Source organism: Limulus polyphemus, unplaced genomic scaffold (assembly GCF_000517525.1).
Source record: "Limulus polyphemus unplaced genomic scaffold, Limulus_polyphemus-2.1.2 Scaffold1124, whole genome shotgun sequence".
NCBI lineage: Eukaryota > Metazoa > Arthropoda > Merostomata > Xiphosura > Limulidae > Limulus > Limulus polyphemus.
The window spans coordinates 121,540-138,193 of NW_013666734.1; the positions used below are offsets into that span (position 1 = coordinate 121,540).

The 16,654-nt window shown below is 32.9% G+C and overlaps 1 protein-coding gene across 1 annotated transcript in view; it reads right to left on the bottom strand.

Annotated features, from left to right (window-relative positions):
• The window catches only part of LOC106462240 (tyrosine 3-monooxygenase-like), a 91,728-nt gene extending 78,838 nt beyond the window's left edge, over positions 1-12,890 (bottom strand). Inside the window, exon 1 of the mRNA XM_022389436.1 lies at positions 12,768-12,890. Coding sequence (XP_022245144.1) covers positions 12,768-12,830 — 63 coding nt within the window. The 5' untranslated portion in view covers positions 12,831-12,890. The remainder of the gene's footprint in view (positions 1-12,767) is intronic.
• Between the last annotated feature and the right edge of the window lie 3,764 nt (positions 12,891-16,654).

Below are 16,654 nucleotides of genomic sequence, written 5' to 3' on the forward strand. Positions count from 1 at the left end.
CACCAAGTTTAAATCTGTACAATACAGAATATATGTAGACAACACTCAACATCTGTCTCACCAAGTTTAAATCTGTACAATACAGAATATATGTAGACAACACTCAACATCTGTCTCACCACGTTTAAATCTGTACAATACAAAATATATGTAGACAACACTCAACATCTGTCTCACCAAGTTTAAATCTGTACAATACAAAATATATGTAGACAACACTCAACATCTGTCTCACCAAGTTTAAATCTGTACAATACAAAATATATGTAGACAACACTCAACATCTGTCTCACCAAGTTTAAATCTGTACAATACAGAATATATGTAGACAACACTTTCTCCTTTCAAAACCAGTGGTTTCATTTTTTAGAATGCACTGTCTGTTTTTCGGCAAAATAAATATGTTGTTTGTCGAAAGTGTCGTTCTTCTTTTTATTGCCAAACTTTGTTTTCCGATATATCAGCAATAAGTTTACGGAGTTATATAGCTAAAATTCGAAGTTTCGATTTCCTGCGGTGAACAGAGCCCAGCTAGCCCATTGCGTAGTTTTGCGCTAAAATCATCAACAACAATAACCGTCAAAAATCGAATAAATAATAATGAATCAAATTGTAAGGTACGATATACATTTCAGAACATTGCTTAAATCAGTAAATGTTACTTAGCATTTTTATAACATATCTCCGTGGCTTTTAAGGGAAGGTGCTAAATTCGACACAAAGATGTGTTAACTCGACCATTATTAACTCTGCACTAATAGAAACTAGGCTTCAGAAAAATTAATGGTTTCTTACTTAGTCTGCTCTATTTCTAAAAATTATCGATTTTACTATTTACTGTAATAACTCATTCTACAAGATGTACGTAAAAGGCAAGCTTCAGATAATTCATGTTATATACACCAGTTTTACATTCTCATAGTTTATGATCTAATCCGACAGCTCATGTTTTCTATCAACAGTTAAGAGTTCATAAAGAACATGGTTAAGCAAAGGTTAAAAAGAAGTTTCTATGAAACACTACAATGAGAGACAAGAAAACTGTAAGTTCCGAAAGAAAGAAATCAAAGCTTTTGTAGAAATCCTTTTGACTTTCCGTGACTAATGGAACAGCCAGTCAAAGAGCAGTGCCACAACGCCGTCAGAAACAGGATTAGAAACTTCGCTCGTCTAGGTTTCTATGTAGGTTGTGATGAACGTGGGATTATCAAGATAGGAATACGTTATTAACTCTGGCCGCGTAAGAGCAACTGGAACAATGCTCTCGTCTCTATTCTCTATTGTATTCCCGTGTACACATGGACATTAATATTTTCTTATAAACATCTTAAGTCTAAAAGCCACTTTATTACCATATCAAGGTGGTTTGGAGAGTGAAGAGCATCATTACACGAGAACTGTCTCCTACTGGGCGATTCAAACCTCTAGAACAGAGCAACACGAGACCAGGAGGTGCATGAGTTAATGAGGTTGGTTGTGATAAAGAAAAATGTATTGCCTTAAAGATTTTTACAATTTTGCAATAAACGTGCTTTGTGTGTTCTTATTTAAGTGTCATAACACACGAAAGTACATATAAAGAAAACTTTATTAAACACCTATATCTGTATATAATAATCAATAATACAACAGAAACTTTGGTTTTATGAAACGGTATGCTTATTTACTGTAATCTCGCTGGGTTTTTTTAAAGTAAGAGCCGAAAGATTAGTTGTTTTTGCTACTTAAAAATGTAAATCTGATGAATTAAGATATACGAGACAATTAACGTCTCAGGGATTTTTAATGGCGTTTAATGTTGATATGGTAGAATTAATTGCATATAAATCACACAAAAAGCAATTGAACTGCAAAAAATAAAAGATAAATAAACTAATAAAAAGTACACTATTTTCATAATTCTTTCTTATTATATTTAAAGTGGGTTTCCTTAGAAACCTGTTCTTAGTAGTGATTCTTTTCGGGCGGATAGATCTATATGGCGTCTAATAAATAAAATCCATTAAAGAATCAGTCTGTTGTGAAAGACATTAAACTATGTATCTTAATTTATAAGTATGAAAGTTTAAAATTAATACATAATGATAAAACAATATAAATTCATGACCCTCGCGTTAAAGACATGTAGTTCGACGTAATCTTAGAAATCATTATTACAGCATGTGAACTACTTCCTGAAATAAATAAATGGATCTTTCATTCAACAATATCAAGTAAAGATGTCGTTTGACGTGGACATAGAAACAAACACCTCATTTAAACTACTTTCTGAAATAAATAAATGGATTTTTTGTTCAACGATATCAAGTTTTTGGAAAGCCTCATTAACCCAAAGCATAAGTCAATTTCATTAGATAACTGTATGAATTTCTATAGTTTACCTTTTTTTGTTTCAAGTTTCAGCGTTTTTTAGACCAGTCTCTAAATTGAGAATTATCAAATTTTTACTCAGCGTTTCAGTCAATTCTCAGTTTCTATATAAAGTTCTGAAATATGTACTCTGTGCATTAGTTGGCCAATTCTGATTTTGTTTGGTGCTCCAGGATCCGTACTCAGGGTTCTATTACCGACTGCAACACTTGGCATAAATATTCGAGTAACAACAAGAACAAAAAAAAAACTCAAGCAAACATCTCAGAACTATATAGACATTAGGATCGACTTGAACACAAAGCTTGGATCTTGGAGCACTAAAAAGAAACAAAATTGGTCAATTAAGACCCAGACTATAGGTTATATATTTATTATGTCTTTGGGCTGATCTGAAGTTTCTTTGAGAAGTGTGCTCAGTGTTGGAATTGATCTTTCCCAGAAATGTGATCTGCGTTCCACTAGATTTTAAGTTTCTTCAGCTCTCAGAGATCTCCGCTTAGCTTGTTTCTGGTATATTATGAGTTTCTGTACCACTATGATATTTATGCATATAATGTTTCGATCGACCTCAAGTTATTCTAGCACTCTGTGAAGTATGCTGCACCTTGTTTTTTGTTGTTGTTTTTGCTTTCTTTAGTATTCGAGGCCTTTGCACTGTTACATTTGATCATAAGTTTTAATTTCAGTACCACTTTGAAACCTCTGTTCAATGTTTCAGTTAATCCAAAGTTCCTGGATCAGTGTCTCATTCGATCCCGCATTTCTGTAGAGTTCTGAGAAAAATACTCAGCGTTTTACTCGATCCTGAATTTCTGAAGGTTCCGATACCTTTGACCAATGTTTCAATCAATCTATAATTTCTGTGAATTCTCAAGTTATGTGTCCAGAGTTTATGTGGCGTTTTGAGAAAAATACTCAGTGTTTCACTTGATCCTGAATTTCTGAAGGTTCCGATACCTTTGACCAATGTTTCAATCAATCTATAATTTCTGTGAATTCTCAAGTTATGTGTCCAGAGTTTCTGTGGCGTTCTGAGAAAAATACTCAGTGTTTCACTTGATCCTGAATTTCTGTAATGCTCTGACACTTTTGTTCAGTGTTTCAGTCAGTCCAGAGTTTCTGTATCTCTACAAGATATATATCCAGTTTCTATACAAATAAGCCCAGCATTCCAGAAGTTTATCTAACTTTACTAGTTAGATCGGTCCTTTCAGTTCTGCAGTGTTCCAAGTTTTAGGTTCATTTCTTATTTATCTGATTGTGTTTCACACTTTATGCTGTCTTTCGGAAACTCCTGATTTTTATTGCTTTCCAAGATGTTTGCTTTGTGCTTCATTTCGTATCTTTAGCTTTAAGGTTTGTTTATAATTTTTAGCTTATCTTTGTGTTGGTCTTATGTATGGTTTTCTCCCACGATGGTTTGTATCAATTACTTATTATTTCTTGTTTCCAAACTGAGCTGATAAGTAAACAATCTACAAGATAGTTTACAAATAAGAGATTATGTGCCTATGTCTGTTCTGAGAAATCATTTTTTCATGAATCTTTGAAACATTCGCGTGTCATGCAGTAAAAGACAATATAACCGTCCGTGAGCTTCTGTGAGTATTGGCTGTAATGATAACAATTCCTGGCTGAAGTAGATCAGAGGGAAAGCAGTTTGTCAACAACATCCAACTCCAACACTTAGGTTACTCTTGTGGGAAAAAATAGTGGGCTTTAACTTTCATCTTACGGCGCACTCACGGCCGTAAAGTGCAGAGCGTGTTTCCCCAGCAACGTGCCGCGAACCAAGAATCTTAGGATTTATAGATCAGGCACGTAACACCTTCCAAAAAAAAACGTTTGTTTCACTGATTGTAGTTATCTTTTTTAGAATATATTTTCTTAATGTACTATATGCTCTCTGTACATTCGAGAGTTCCTATAAAGAACACAGCTACCACTTTTTTAAGAATCAGGCACGTAACACCTTCCAAAAAAACGTTTGTTTCACTAATTGTAGTTATCTTTTTTAGAATATATTTTCTTAATGTACTATATGCTCTCTGTACATCCGAGAGTTCCTATAAAGAACACAGCTACCACTTTTTTAAGAATTCAACATTCTGCATTTCTTGGCTTAATGATTAGCATCTCTGGCTGCAGACTGACAAGGCCAAGGTTTGAGATGTAATCCCGTTATTCAGCTTATAGGACCGAAAAAGTTCTCGTTGCGGCGGATATCGCTGACTGGTTGCCCTTCCTCTGGTCAGTAGTTCAGATTAGGACAGCTATATGTGTGAAGCATGTATATTGTAGGCCATTTAGCATAAGGTGCTGTTCAGATTGAAAAATATAACTGTAGCAAGCACTCACATTTTAAAAATGGATATTGTAGTTTATAATTAAGAAACCGGATAGCACGAGAACATGATCGTTAATAAGTGCTAACATATGATTAAGTTATTTAATTAATTTCTGGATACAGTATATAACTTGATCAAGACTTGCATCTGCATCTCTCTATCTATTTAAGTCCTTCACATTAAATATAAATTTCGAAGTTTTCCTAAGCGCACACTGATGGCATTTCATGTGGAAAGAGGCTGCGTGCGAGAATAAAAATGAACGTGTTCTCTTGTGTAGTTGGGCAAAAATGACGAAATCTTAGAGACTACATGGAGTGCACTTCTGATGAGCTCTCTTCTTTGAGCTGTTGATCAGGTTCTGCTATCTTTTCTATAGTGTGTTCTTCTGCACGTTGGCTTCCCGTTTTCTTCGTTTATTTATACATAGGGCCGGATTAATGAAGAATCTAACCAAGGTATAGTTTGCTCCCACCCCTCCAAAGAATCAGCAAAAACGTTTCTAGTAGTCAATGACTTTGATTGCTGTTCATAATTTATAACTTCCGTTTTCTGATCCTTTCTTGAATAGTTTGTTGATTTGTTAATTTTAGAGCAAAGCCACGTTGGGCTATCTGCTGTGTCCAACGCGGGGAATCGAACTCCAGATTTTAGCACTGTAAGTCCATAAACTTACCGCTGTCCCACCAGGAGACTTCTGGAATATACCATTTTCAAGACACTGTCTATAACTAGAAAGATCAAATATAAAGTTGTTCTTTTAAAAGTAGATATTATATATTAACATATATTTTGTGCTGTTGCTTGTTTATCTAATTTGGAATGTTCAACATAGAAATACTATTCGTATATCTATAATCATATAATACATATGGACCCTTATGCTATCTTTGCTTGGAGACTCCATAGAGCTTAGTATGGACCTATATATAGGGGCCCTTGTTCTATTTTAGCTTGGGAGCTCCCTAGAGTTTAGTATGGACCTATATATTTATATATATAGCACAAACACCTGCGCAAAACGTCAATTAAAATTATACTAATTGAAAGTAACAGCAGAATGCTTAACACCAAAGACAGATAATTGTCGTAGTAACGCCTTCAATCGTTAAATAATGAGTAAAAGTTAATTCAAGTAAATTAAATAAATACTAATAATAAAACAGTTTTGTGTCCAATGTAAATATATTGATAACTTGGTCTTAATAAAAATCATAAACCCAATTCTGATGTGTAATAACTTAAATAAATTGTTAAAATTTACAGTTCACCAACTTAATCTAGTTCACACCACACAACTTGTTGTCCAAACAATTGATGATATAACTAACGTCTCCAATACCAATCTTATATATATTGCGAACCGTGGTGTCTGTCTGAACGTCCGTCTGTCTCCCGTTTGTAAAGCTGTGCACGCAGGCAAAGCTCAACATTCACTTTTGAAATGACGGGAGAACAAGCATGAATAATGTTGATGCCAAATTTTATTTCGCAAGCAGGATATTCTACAGTAAATTGTTAGGAATTAATCACACTATAATTCACATTTCAAAATGTGACGTAAATGTAGATTTACCGTATGTTATTGTTGAGCGGCTCCTAGCGTGATTGAAATCCCCAACAATTACTTTTCGCGGTAAGCGATATAAGTAGCTCAAAGCTTTGGCTCTGAGTGAAACCAAGAGTGCAACACAATTACCTTGTTAAAGTGCACGAAATAATGTAAATTGATATATTAACTTAAACTTTTTTCTTCACTGGGGACGGGTACTTTTGCTAGATTAACTTAAACTTTTCCTGTCATTGATGATGGGTACTTTTGTTTGTAGCAGATATAGTGTAGTAGGCATGTTATTACATTCTGTCTTACTTTCACTCATAAATTCTTATAATTAAAGACATCCCTTCTTCATCAGCATTTATCAAACGCAGAAGAAAATCCTGAAAGCTTAAAAACATATTTAGTAGTCAATGGTAGGACCCATGTATTTAAACACCCCAAGTCCAATTATAATTCACTTTCCACAGCCAACTAGTTGTGGGTAGCATATTGCTTACAAATATCGCATAACTAACAATTATAATGTCAGTATGTAAAATATTGCAACGAATAAAACTAAATAAGACTTACATATGTAAGAAGACAGACCAATGTTCTATCGAAACATTTAGTATGTTCCCAGAAAATAAATAAATTCATCATGTTTATATATCGTTGTTTGCCAACTTATTATTATATTACCATAATGTGTTTCCATACTCAAATATATATATATATATATATACATGGTTTTCATGAAAGTATCATTATTGAATGTGTAGAACTATCTCAGTCACACTACTTTAATGGTATGGATAACAGGACCATGATTACCTTGTACAATATAAATTGTCTATCTAACATATATTTTTTATTTACCTTCTATATTGTTTTTCCCAAACTTTATGTACTGCAGATATTTAAAGGATGAGTAAGAATTGCTAATAGTTGATTTTTTATTATTCTTTACAAAACATTAGTGGTTAAAATGTATACTATGTCTTCATTCACCAATTTTTGAGAAGGGATTATCATTTTTTTTTTGTTCTTCCTTAGACTGATTTCAGAAAATATTACACTTATCATTAAGTAAAGTTGGATAACGAAAAAATTGAAGACTAATTTAGAGCAGTAGGTTATATTAATTAAAACTGTGTTTTAATACCTTTCCTTGCCATTATTTGTTTAATGTAATATTGACATTATTTAAAAACACATATTGAAGGATACTTTTCTGAAATCAGAACTATCCAGTAAAGTACTAGCATACATTGATGGCTTTGTCCGTTTGATAATCTTGGTAAAGAAAAACATTTCATCTGGGTCTGATGTTTATGTATCAGAAAACTTTGACTTACCTTTTACTTATTCTACTTTTAAGAAATAATGCTCCCCAGTGGCACAGCGGTATGTCTGCGGACTTACAACGCTAGAATCCGGATTTCGATACCCCTGGTGGGCAGAGCACAGATAGCCCATTGTGTAGCTTTGTGCTTAATTACAAACAAACAATTAAGAAATAATAACCGTTCTCATTATCAGAAGCTGTAGAAATGTTTGTTATATGTGATTTGTTTGTTTATTTATTCTGGGGGGGGGGAGCAGGGGTATAGTAAATGAGAATACATATTAAGTTAAGACTTCTTTAGGACCTCTAATGACAACATTATATTTCTCAAGGAACATTTCGGTCTTCTTCCGTCACAAAATGCGGAGTTAAAACCAACGTTGTTCTACGGCTTTTGTTAAAAACAGTTAGTTGTAATTCACTTCAATTGACAAAAGTTTCCTAGTATAAGTAAACGTCAGAGAAACGTGGAACTAAGTTGTTAGAAAAGTTGTCTGAACGTTCTGTCAAATTCCGATGTATGAGTTTAATCTTTGATTTTCTGAGTTACATGATTGGTATGATGCAGCAATATCTGGACATACAACTCACTCTGGAAAAGGCCCGGCATGGCCAGGTGGTTAGGGCGCTCGACTCGCAACCTGCGGGTCGCGAGTTCGAATCCCCGTCACACCAAACATGCTCGCCCTTTCAGCCGTGGGGGCGTTATAATGTGACGGTTAATCTCATTATTCTTTGGTAAAAGAGTAGCCCAAGAGTTGGCGGTGGGTGGTGATGACTAGCTGCTTTCCCTCTAGTCTTACACTGCTAACTTAGGGACGGCTAGCGCAGATAGCCCTCGTGTAGCTTTGCGTGAAATTCAAAACAAACAAACACTCTGGAAAAAACATCTAACGTGTGTTTTGACCACATGCAGTTAGAGAAAAGCATCAGATACGACTTATATAACTTGGAGGGCTTTGAAATTATAAGACGTAAACTTAATTTTTAATTTTTTTAACTTTGTTATTTACTTGTATAATAATTTTTTCTTTAAATTTTCCCTTCTAAACATGTGATTTAGCAGTTCTATTATATGTTTATGCACCAAGATAATTATCAAAGCCATCTTGTCGTTTCTGGTACCCGTGGAAATCGTAAAAAATAAGTTTTGACGCAGTACAGCGTCCAAAAATTGATATAAAAAGTATTTCTAGATATATCTCGAAAAAAAAGTACTATTTTAATGTATTTTATAATACTTTCTACCTAATAAACTGTGAAAAACATTCATACATCTGGTTTTGGCGACTTTTTTTACATAAATAAAGTGTAAAATAAGTATTTACGATTTTTTTTATAAAAGATTTGGTTATGGTCCTTAGACTTTATACTGTGTAATACTAGAAGAGGGGTTTTACATTCGTAAAGATGTGTTTGTGTTTATGTTAGAGCAAAGTCACAATGGGCTATCTGCTGTGTCCACCGCGGTGAATCGAACCCCTTATTTTAATATTGTAAATCCGTAAAGTTTCGACAGACTCGTTTTCGTAATTTGTAATTTTTATGAACCTAAGATATGATTTTTTCAACCCCCACTTTTTAAAATAACTTATATTCCTCTTAATGAAACTGATCCTACTCGTATCAGTAGATATGCGATTTGTTTCTCGGACTTTCTGGTGCATGCTTCAAATACCGTTTTTTAGTGCTTCGGACATACCGATTTACACAAGTCAAAAAATTAAATAAATGTATAATAAACGAAGAACGAATTTGATGTTTAATATGGAGAAACTTTAAAGACTTAATGCTTTCGAAACATGTTTCGTAGTGAGACTTGAAGATATATTTTGGCCACTAAGTCTTAGAACTTAAAACATATCCATGAAATGACCAGAATATGCGTGCTTAACAAAGTATATTTCCAATATTTGATAGTTTTTATGAAATAATTTATAAGAGCTAGTTAATTTATAAGTCTTGTATACAAGAACAGAAAGTAAATTTGTATTAAAATAATGAGAAATAAAACTTTAAATAAATCCGATGTTTTGTGGCAATATTCAACTTCAAAACTTCAACTTGTGCGCATGATTAGAGTATCAAAGAAAGAAAGTTTGTAGTTATTATCAAATTCAAATGCGTAAATTATGTTTTTATATTCTTTATTCATGCAGTTAAAGAATGCGGAGATTGTTCAGGAGACTTTAAAGTAAGAAAATAACCATCTACAAAAAAGGTGGACAAGTCTGTTTCATTATGTGACATAAAAAAGTTCGAAGGGGTGATCTGCCAAAACAACTATTTAGAAAATGTGTGCTGAAAGATCTGTTAATTTTAGAGAAACATTACTTTTTGTGAAGCGTTGTAAAGCTGAGTCAAAGTGATTCAGTCGGAACCGATACAAGGGTTGATTTCATTCCACATATTTTGGCGCCTTATTTTGCTTTGAGATACCAGAACATTTGATTTCTGCAGTCTAATTTCGCTGTTTAAAATGTTTTGATATTTAAAGTTCATTCAAAACTATATTTTTCTTCCATATTTCGGTGATAAATGCATTTTCTCTGCGCAGAATGCTTATGCAAATGAAACACAAAACAATTAGTAGATATTGGATCTTGATATTTCAATGTTGGGACAAAATTTATCATACATACTTTTAAGATTCTTCTCGTATTTTGTAAATAACGAACGAGTTAATACTAGAAACGTATTTACTTGAAACCTGAAAAATTACCCTATTAACAATAGACCCTAGTGATCATATTGCGTTTTTTCACCTCTAATTTCAATTATTTAAAGGATACTTTTAAATTAGATAGATATTAACTAAAAAAGGGATATGTGTATAAGATATTAACTAAAAAAGGGTTATGTGTATAAGATATTAACTAAAAAAGGTTATGTGTATAGAATATTTTTATTAAAATAACTGACAAATAGTAGGTTCTAAAACTGTGTAAGAAATAGTTAATTTATTAAAATAAAAATCGCTAAAATAAATATGTTTGAATATTTGGGTAATTTCATGATGCACGGATACTTTTAGCGTGACCATATTGCATTAATGTTTACTAAGTATGGCTTGTACAGAGAATGTGAGACGTTTGTTGTACAATAATGTAGCTTGACCATTGTTAGCGTAAATTCTCTTTGATTGGTTTAGATTATATACTGTATTATTCTCTGAGTTATTCTTTATTCCAACTCTAATTTGTTATATATATATATATAATCAAAAACACCTTACGTGTGAAAAAAGGTGCGGCCAAATAAGGATTGAGTGTGTGACTTAAAGGAATGAATTCAAAATTGGCAGCCAAACTGGTAGGTACATTTATAGCATTGATAAGAATTTTACAGCAAATATTCATTCATTAGTTAGCTAGGCCGCTTATTTTGTTTTACTAACCAACATGCCCCAAGTTGAACAAAAAAAAAAAAAAAAAGTACGCACTCTCGATCCCCTTTTGGACTCACCTTTTTTTGACACCTAAGGTGTTTTTGATTAGATATCACGACTTTTTGTCAATACACACCAACAAGCCACAGCAAGTAAGAAAAAAGTGACACTCGATAGTAACCAACAATAGCTTTAGGATCGTAACCCTATTATTCGGAACAGAACCAACCAGATTCTTTAAAATATATGGTGGTAGTTTTCCTCTCTAAAACAGTGTTAATAGCTTCCTTTATAGTAACGCCATGGAATTTAGATTAACAATTTCTTGTCATCACCCATATGCAATCGGTACAGACGTATCAAGCATCATTATTTATACTAATTGCTTAAACTAATATCACATGACGCTAAACGCTCTTTGATTAGGATAATTTCATAAAATTTAGTAAATTTTTGCTGAAAAGCTGGCAATGAATAATCAATAATAACTGTCCACCCGTATAATTCTTTTGAAAACATGAGCTAGAAATAGTTAATCTAGTTTGCTTGGCCTAACCAATACTTATGTATCTGCACGTCTTTCACTTTATAATTTTGCTGCTCTAAATCAGCCGTCTTTAATCCGAATTACAAAAAACTAAAAACGGTCCACTTTAACTTTTAGGTGAAGCTGTAGTAAAAATGTTAGACCGATAGCTCACGTGACTTTTGCATAGGCGTGCGCAAAAATGTTCGTCAAATTTGAGAGGTTTTTATTGAATATTTTTGTACATGTCACATATATTTACACCAGTTGAAACACCTAATTGTAGGTTGTAAAGATCTATCAGGGTATAAAATTTGAAAAAGATCCATAAAAGTTAAGTATGTTTTCTATCAAATAAAGTTTCCGTACTTTTGGTGCGAAGAAAAAAATAGGAAGAAACTCAATCAAAATTGGAAATGTTACATATCATGTATTTCTTAATAGATTGCTTTGAAGTTTGACATGTGAAGTAAGAGTTCAGTAGAGCACATCCATTGAAAATATGTCTTAGTTCGAAATAACACACTCCGAGATACAGAAGGTGGACTTTCGCTAAACTATCGCTCCTGTTAATAACACCCAGTGTGTCCTGCAGCAGGTTGTTCTGGCCGCACGACACACTACCGCACATAATGATTTTTTTAGGCATAAAAGGATAATTTTCGTTTTCTTTATAGACAATGAAGATAATTCTGTCACTGCATTTAACAGCGAGAGTCACACAGGTCCTTACATCAGTTTCATTAAAGGAAAAAGCAAACTCAACAAAGATAAAAGTATGAAAGGATAACATTATTTGCTAAAATCGAGACTTTATTCAATACTTTATGAGCTTTTTAATTCAAGAAATCTTGGTCGATAGTTTTTATATCAGATTAAAGTTCTACAGATGTTATCAATTATTCATAAAAACAGCTTTGAACTAACTTTTTAAAGGTAGTTCAAAGGAACAGACAATGAAATTTATCATGTATTTATATTTGAGGTTGATTTTTTAAATTTTCAAAAAACTCGGCGAATAAATTATATACTTGTTCGAGTAAAAACCATCTTTAGATAGAAAGTTTTCATTTTTTACCACTCGCTGAACTGTCAGTCTTTTGTTTCTTGAAGTTTGTAATGAAAGTTCTTGTAAGATTAGCTGATTCCATTTTTATGATGGTAAAAATAAATGCTCACCTTTGCAAAGACAGTTAAATCAGATTAAACTGAGACGAAAATTTATTTTAAAATCTTGAACTTACCTCCACACTGTAGCTTTTGATGGGAAACTTTGCCTTTACTGTAACAGCGTTTATCGCTTGCATACTTCAGAGTTGGAGAGGAGAGACAAAATGTATATTCTTCTGAAGAACTGACTATCTCTTTCCCAGTCTCTCAAGTTATACTTTCTCTAGTTCTCCCAAGAGCTGTAACCAATCACCGGTGTATTTCAGCCGCACGTGGTTGTTTGACGCATGACAAGCTCAGCCTCTTTAAGGAAAGTCATCTAACTAAGTGGTTGCTAATGGTTTTCTGAAAGTTGTGTGGAAAGAATAAAAAATATAAAAGAAAAAAAATGCATCCATTGAAGGCCTTCGCGGTCAGCCACATGGAACACTTAAATCTTCTATTGTATCTCATTCCTGGAAGATGTATTGAAGGTGTTCCAAAAATCTTTGATTTCGACAAACTGCATTAAAGGATGCAGATTCTTTTGTATAAATACATCAATAATACACTAATAATGGATATCAATGTGCTAAGGGATTCCCTAGCATCGCTTTTAGGTTCCTTCAGTCAAATCTGTGATGTGGGAAAAAGGTTAATTGGTACACATATACACAATTAACTTCATGAGCATAGCAAAGGATAAGTAACGAGATTGTAAAGTAAGTTATATATCTTGGGAATAAAATAATTATGTAGTCTTAAGCTTTTTAACAGAATATCTATTAATTATATCCAATGTATCTGAAACACGCTATTTTAATAAGAAGAAAATAATAATTATAGTATTTATTTGTTTATTGTCGAGCACCAGGCTAAGTACTAAGTTATCTATTATGTACCCACTACGGGTATCGAAACCCGATTTTTAACGTTATAAGCCTTCAGACTTCCACTGAGCCACTAAGGAACTAATAAGTATAATATTTTTTGCAACTTATAACTTTATTTTGCTTTTCATTTGCTCTTATTTAGAATTAAGAAAGAAATACTGCGTTATTAAAACATGAAGAGGTAAAAATATATTTTTACAAGCGAACAAAACGCATGCTGAGGGAAGGTTTACAAGTGTTTCAAAAAATGACGAAAGGACGTCATTTGTTATCAATAAATAGCTTACAAAAATACTGACCAGCAGCAAATTCGGCAATTTGTTTCTGTTTTTCACTGCCCCCTTTTTAATGACAATAATGTCCAGTGGTATAGCTTTAAAAAACTTCGCAATTTCATGAGTAAGTCTTAAGAGGGAGAAGGGGTCATAAAAAAATAATATTTGTTTTTTACGCTCATGCAATAACAAATATCGTGAACGATCCCTAAATGATAGCATTAATAATTTAAAATCTTAACAAAAAGAATCTATGACAATACACGACATTGTGCTTCCTATAAAAACTGTCTGGCAAAATATCGAATAATGTAAAATGTTATTTTTGAAATTATATGCTATTTTTTTGTTTGAAATAAAATTGCATATATATTTCAACTTTCATCACTGCAATTAAGGCATGGAATAAGTTTCACTATTACTGGGTTGAGTTAAGCCTCGAAACTGGGTAAAATGTTAGTGTAACATCAAAATAAAACTAATTTATTTTAAAACTTCAATCTTAGCTAGAAGTGACTGAATTATGTTGATCTTTCTTCTATAACGTTAAACGTCTTTAAATTGAAAAGCGGTTCTTTTCTGTTTCATTCACCGTGTTCAAATAGAAAGAAATATATATTTTTGAACGTAGTTTTAATGCTGATTTCAGAAATATAAATTATGATTTGAAGAAATTAAAATCATTTTTTTAATAATTTTTATATTGCTTACGAAACAAAGGAAGTACTTTTAGCATTACATATATACCTATGTATTTATTAGAATTGCAAGACATCAAGACAATACAAAGTATCTAGTATCAATGTAACAAATTCAATGTGAAAATTCAGAAATATTCTTAAATATTTGCTTGAAGAGATAATAATTTTCATGCCTACGACGCCAAACAAACTCGCTGAGATACGAGTCAATCATGTTACGATTGGTTCCACAATGTCGTTTGTTACATCTCTTAACCACATGCCCCCCACTGGCACAACGATATGTCTGCGGACTTACAACGCTAGAAACCGGGTTTCAATACCCGTGGTGGGCACAGCACAGATAGCCCATTGTGTAGCTTTGTGCTTAACTTCAAACAACTCAACTTATCCACATTCCAAGTACTTTCAATTTGCTTCAGATTAGAGAATCGATTTTTAAAAGGAAAGAATAGGATAATATTTTGATTTTTTAATTAAATTTATTTTTTATTTAAATAAACATGTAATTATTTATTAATTAGTCTAACTTGATCTAACTTCACATAAACTGACCTAACCTAGCAAAATAAAAAAATCTAAAAAATTTTTCATTTCTCCAAATTTTAATTTATATTTCTGAAATCAGCATTAAAACCACATTCAAATATATATATATATATTTATATATATCTTTCTATTTGAACGCGGTGCATGAAACAGAAAATATCCTGAAAATCGAGTAAAATAACTGTAATAAGTAGCTGTAAAATGTAAGTCAGACTGGCAGGGCTCGATTTAGCCAGTTTCGCATCGCAATGTGCAATGTACAGCTGGCATATTGCTATACGCATAATAATCATAATAGCAGTGACTGCGAATATCACCATTTATGTTACGTAGGACTTAATACTGTATTTTTCCTTGTAGAAATAATCTTGCCACTTAGCCGTACACACTAGAAAGCTTCAAAGCTTGCACATGCCATTTTAGACTCTAGCGTATGCAAGCGGGGAATTTGGGTGATGAATGGTGCACATAAACACAAGTCACAAAATAGCAGGTTTAAGTAGTGAGATCCAGGTCTATATAAATTTATTTTTACTTCAGTGATGTTCTATAGACCTATTGAAAACTTACAGACTAGAGATATTTTAAATTCATCTCAAAAATAGGAGTTCTATAATAGCATTCTAATATGAACCCAACACCCCTAACCGCCTCTACAATGTGCCAGGCCCAGTATAACAGTGCCACCTAAATTTCTAGGCCACTAAGTTTAGATGTCTGAGATTTTTACTTATTAATATATGGCTGATATTTACACAATATATTAATTAGTATAACAGTGAACAATGCAGTTTAGGCCTAGATCATATTTAAGTTATGTCTACTAGTACTTGAAACATCATGTATTCGTTTGGCAGCTGTATTTTATCATATATGCTATAGATCTACAGACCAACTTCTAGATGCATTGTGCTGATGAAGCAATTTCAGAAAAGTAGTATCATGTAATGTTTCTTTGACATAATTGAATGTGAATCGGCATGCCGCAGGATTTTTATAGAAATGAAAATAACACGATCAGACGTACTAGTAGAACTATAAGCCAGTGACCGTGCAGAAATAATGGGCTAGAACGACACTGACAGTTACAGGTGTGCAAGTCTACAATAAACACTGTTAACAGGCTTACATTTTATATTATTTTGCCTAAGCTTAGTTTATTGTGAACATGTGTCAAACCTTCGGGGCTCTGCAGCGAATACAGTTCAAAACTGGTGTATATTTTGGATCCAAAAAAACAGTGGCTGAATTATACTGACAAGCATGTAATTGCTTACAGCATAAGATGTTGTTACGTTTCCGTTTGTTAATTAACTTTCCGTAACTTCGTTCCGACGAAACTTTAGCGACACAAGTCCTTATTTAATAAAACTGGTTTATTCTTTCCGAATACAACTTTACGATACACTTATTTTCAACAGTCGCGCTATAACAAACACTATAACGAACGAACGTTAACTTCAACAATACGTCTCTCTCTGACTGCAGATAAATTACTCACTGTCTACACACACATTACCCTCCCGTCACGTTGTCACCCTCTTTTATATGCCAGACTACCCTA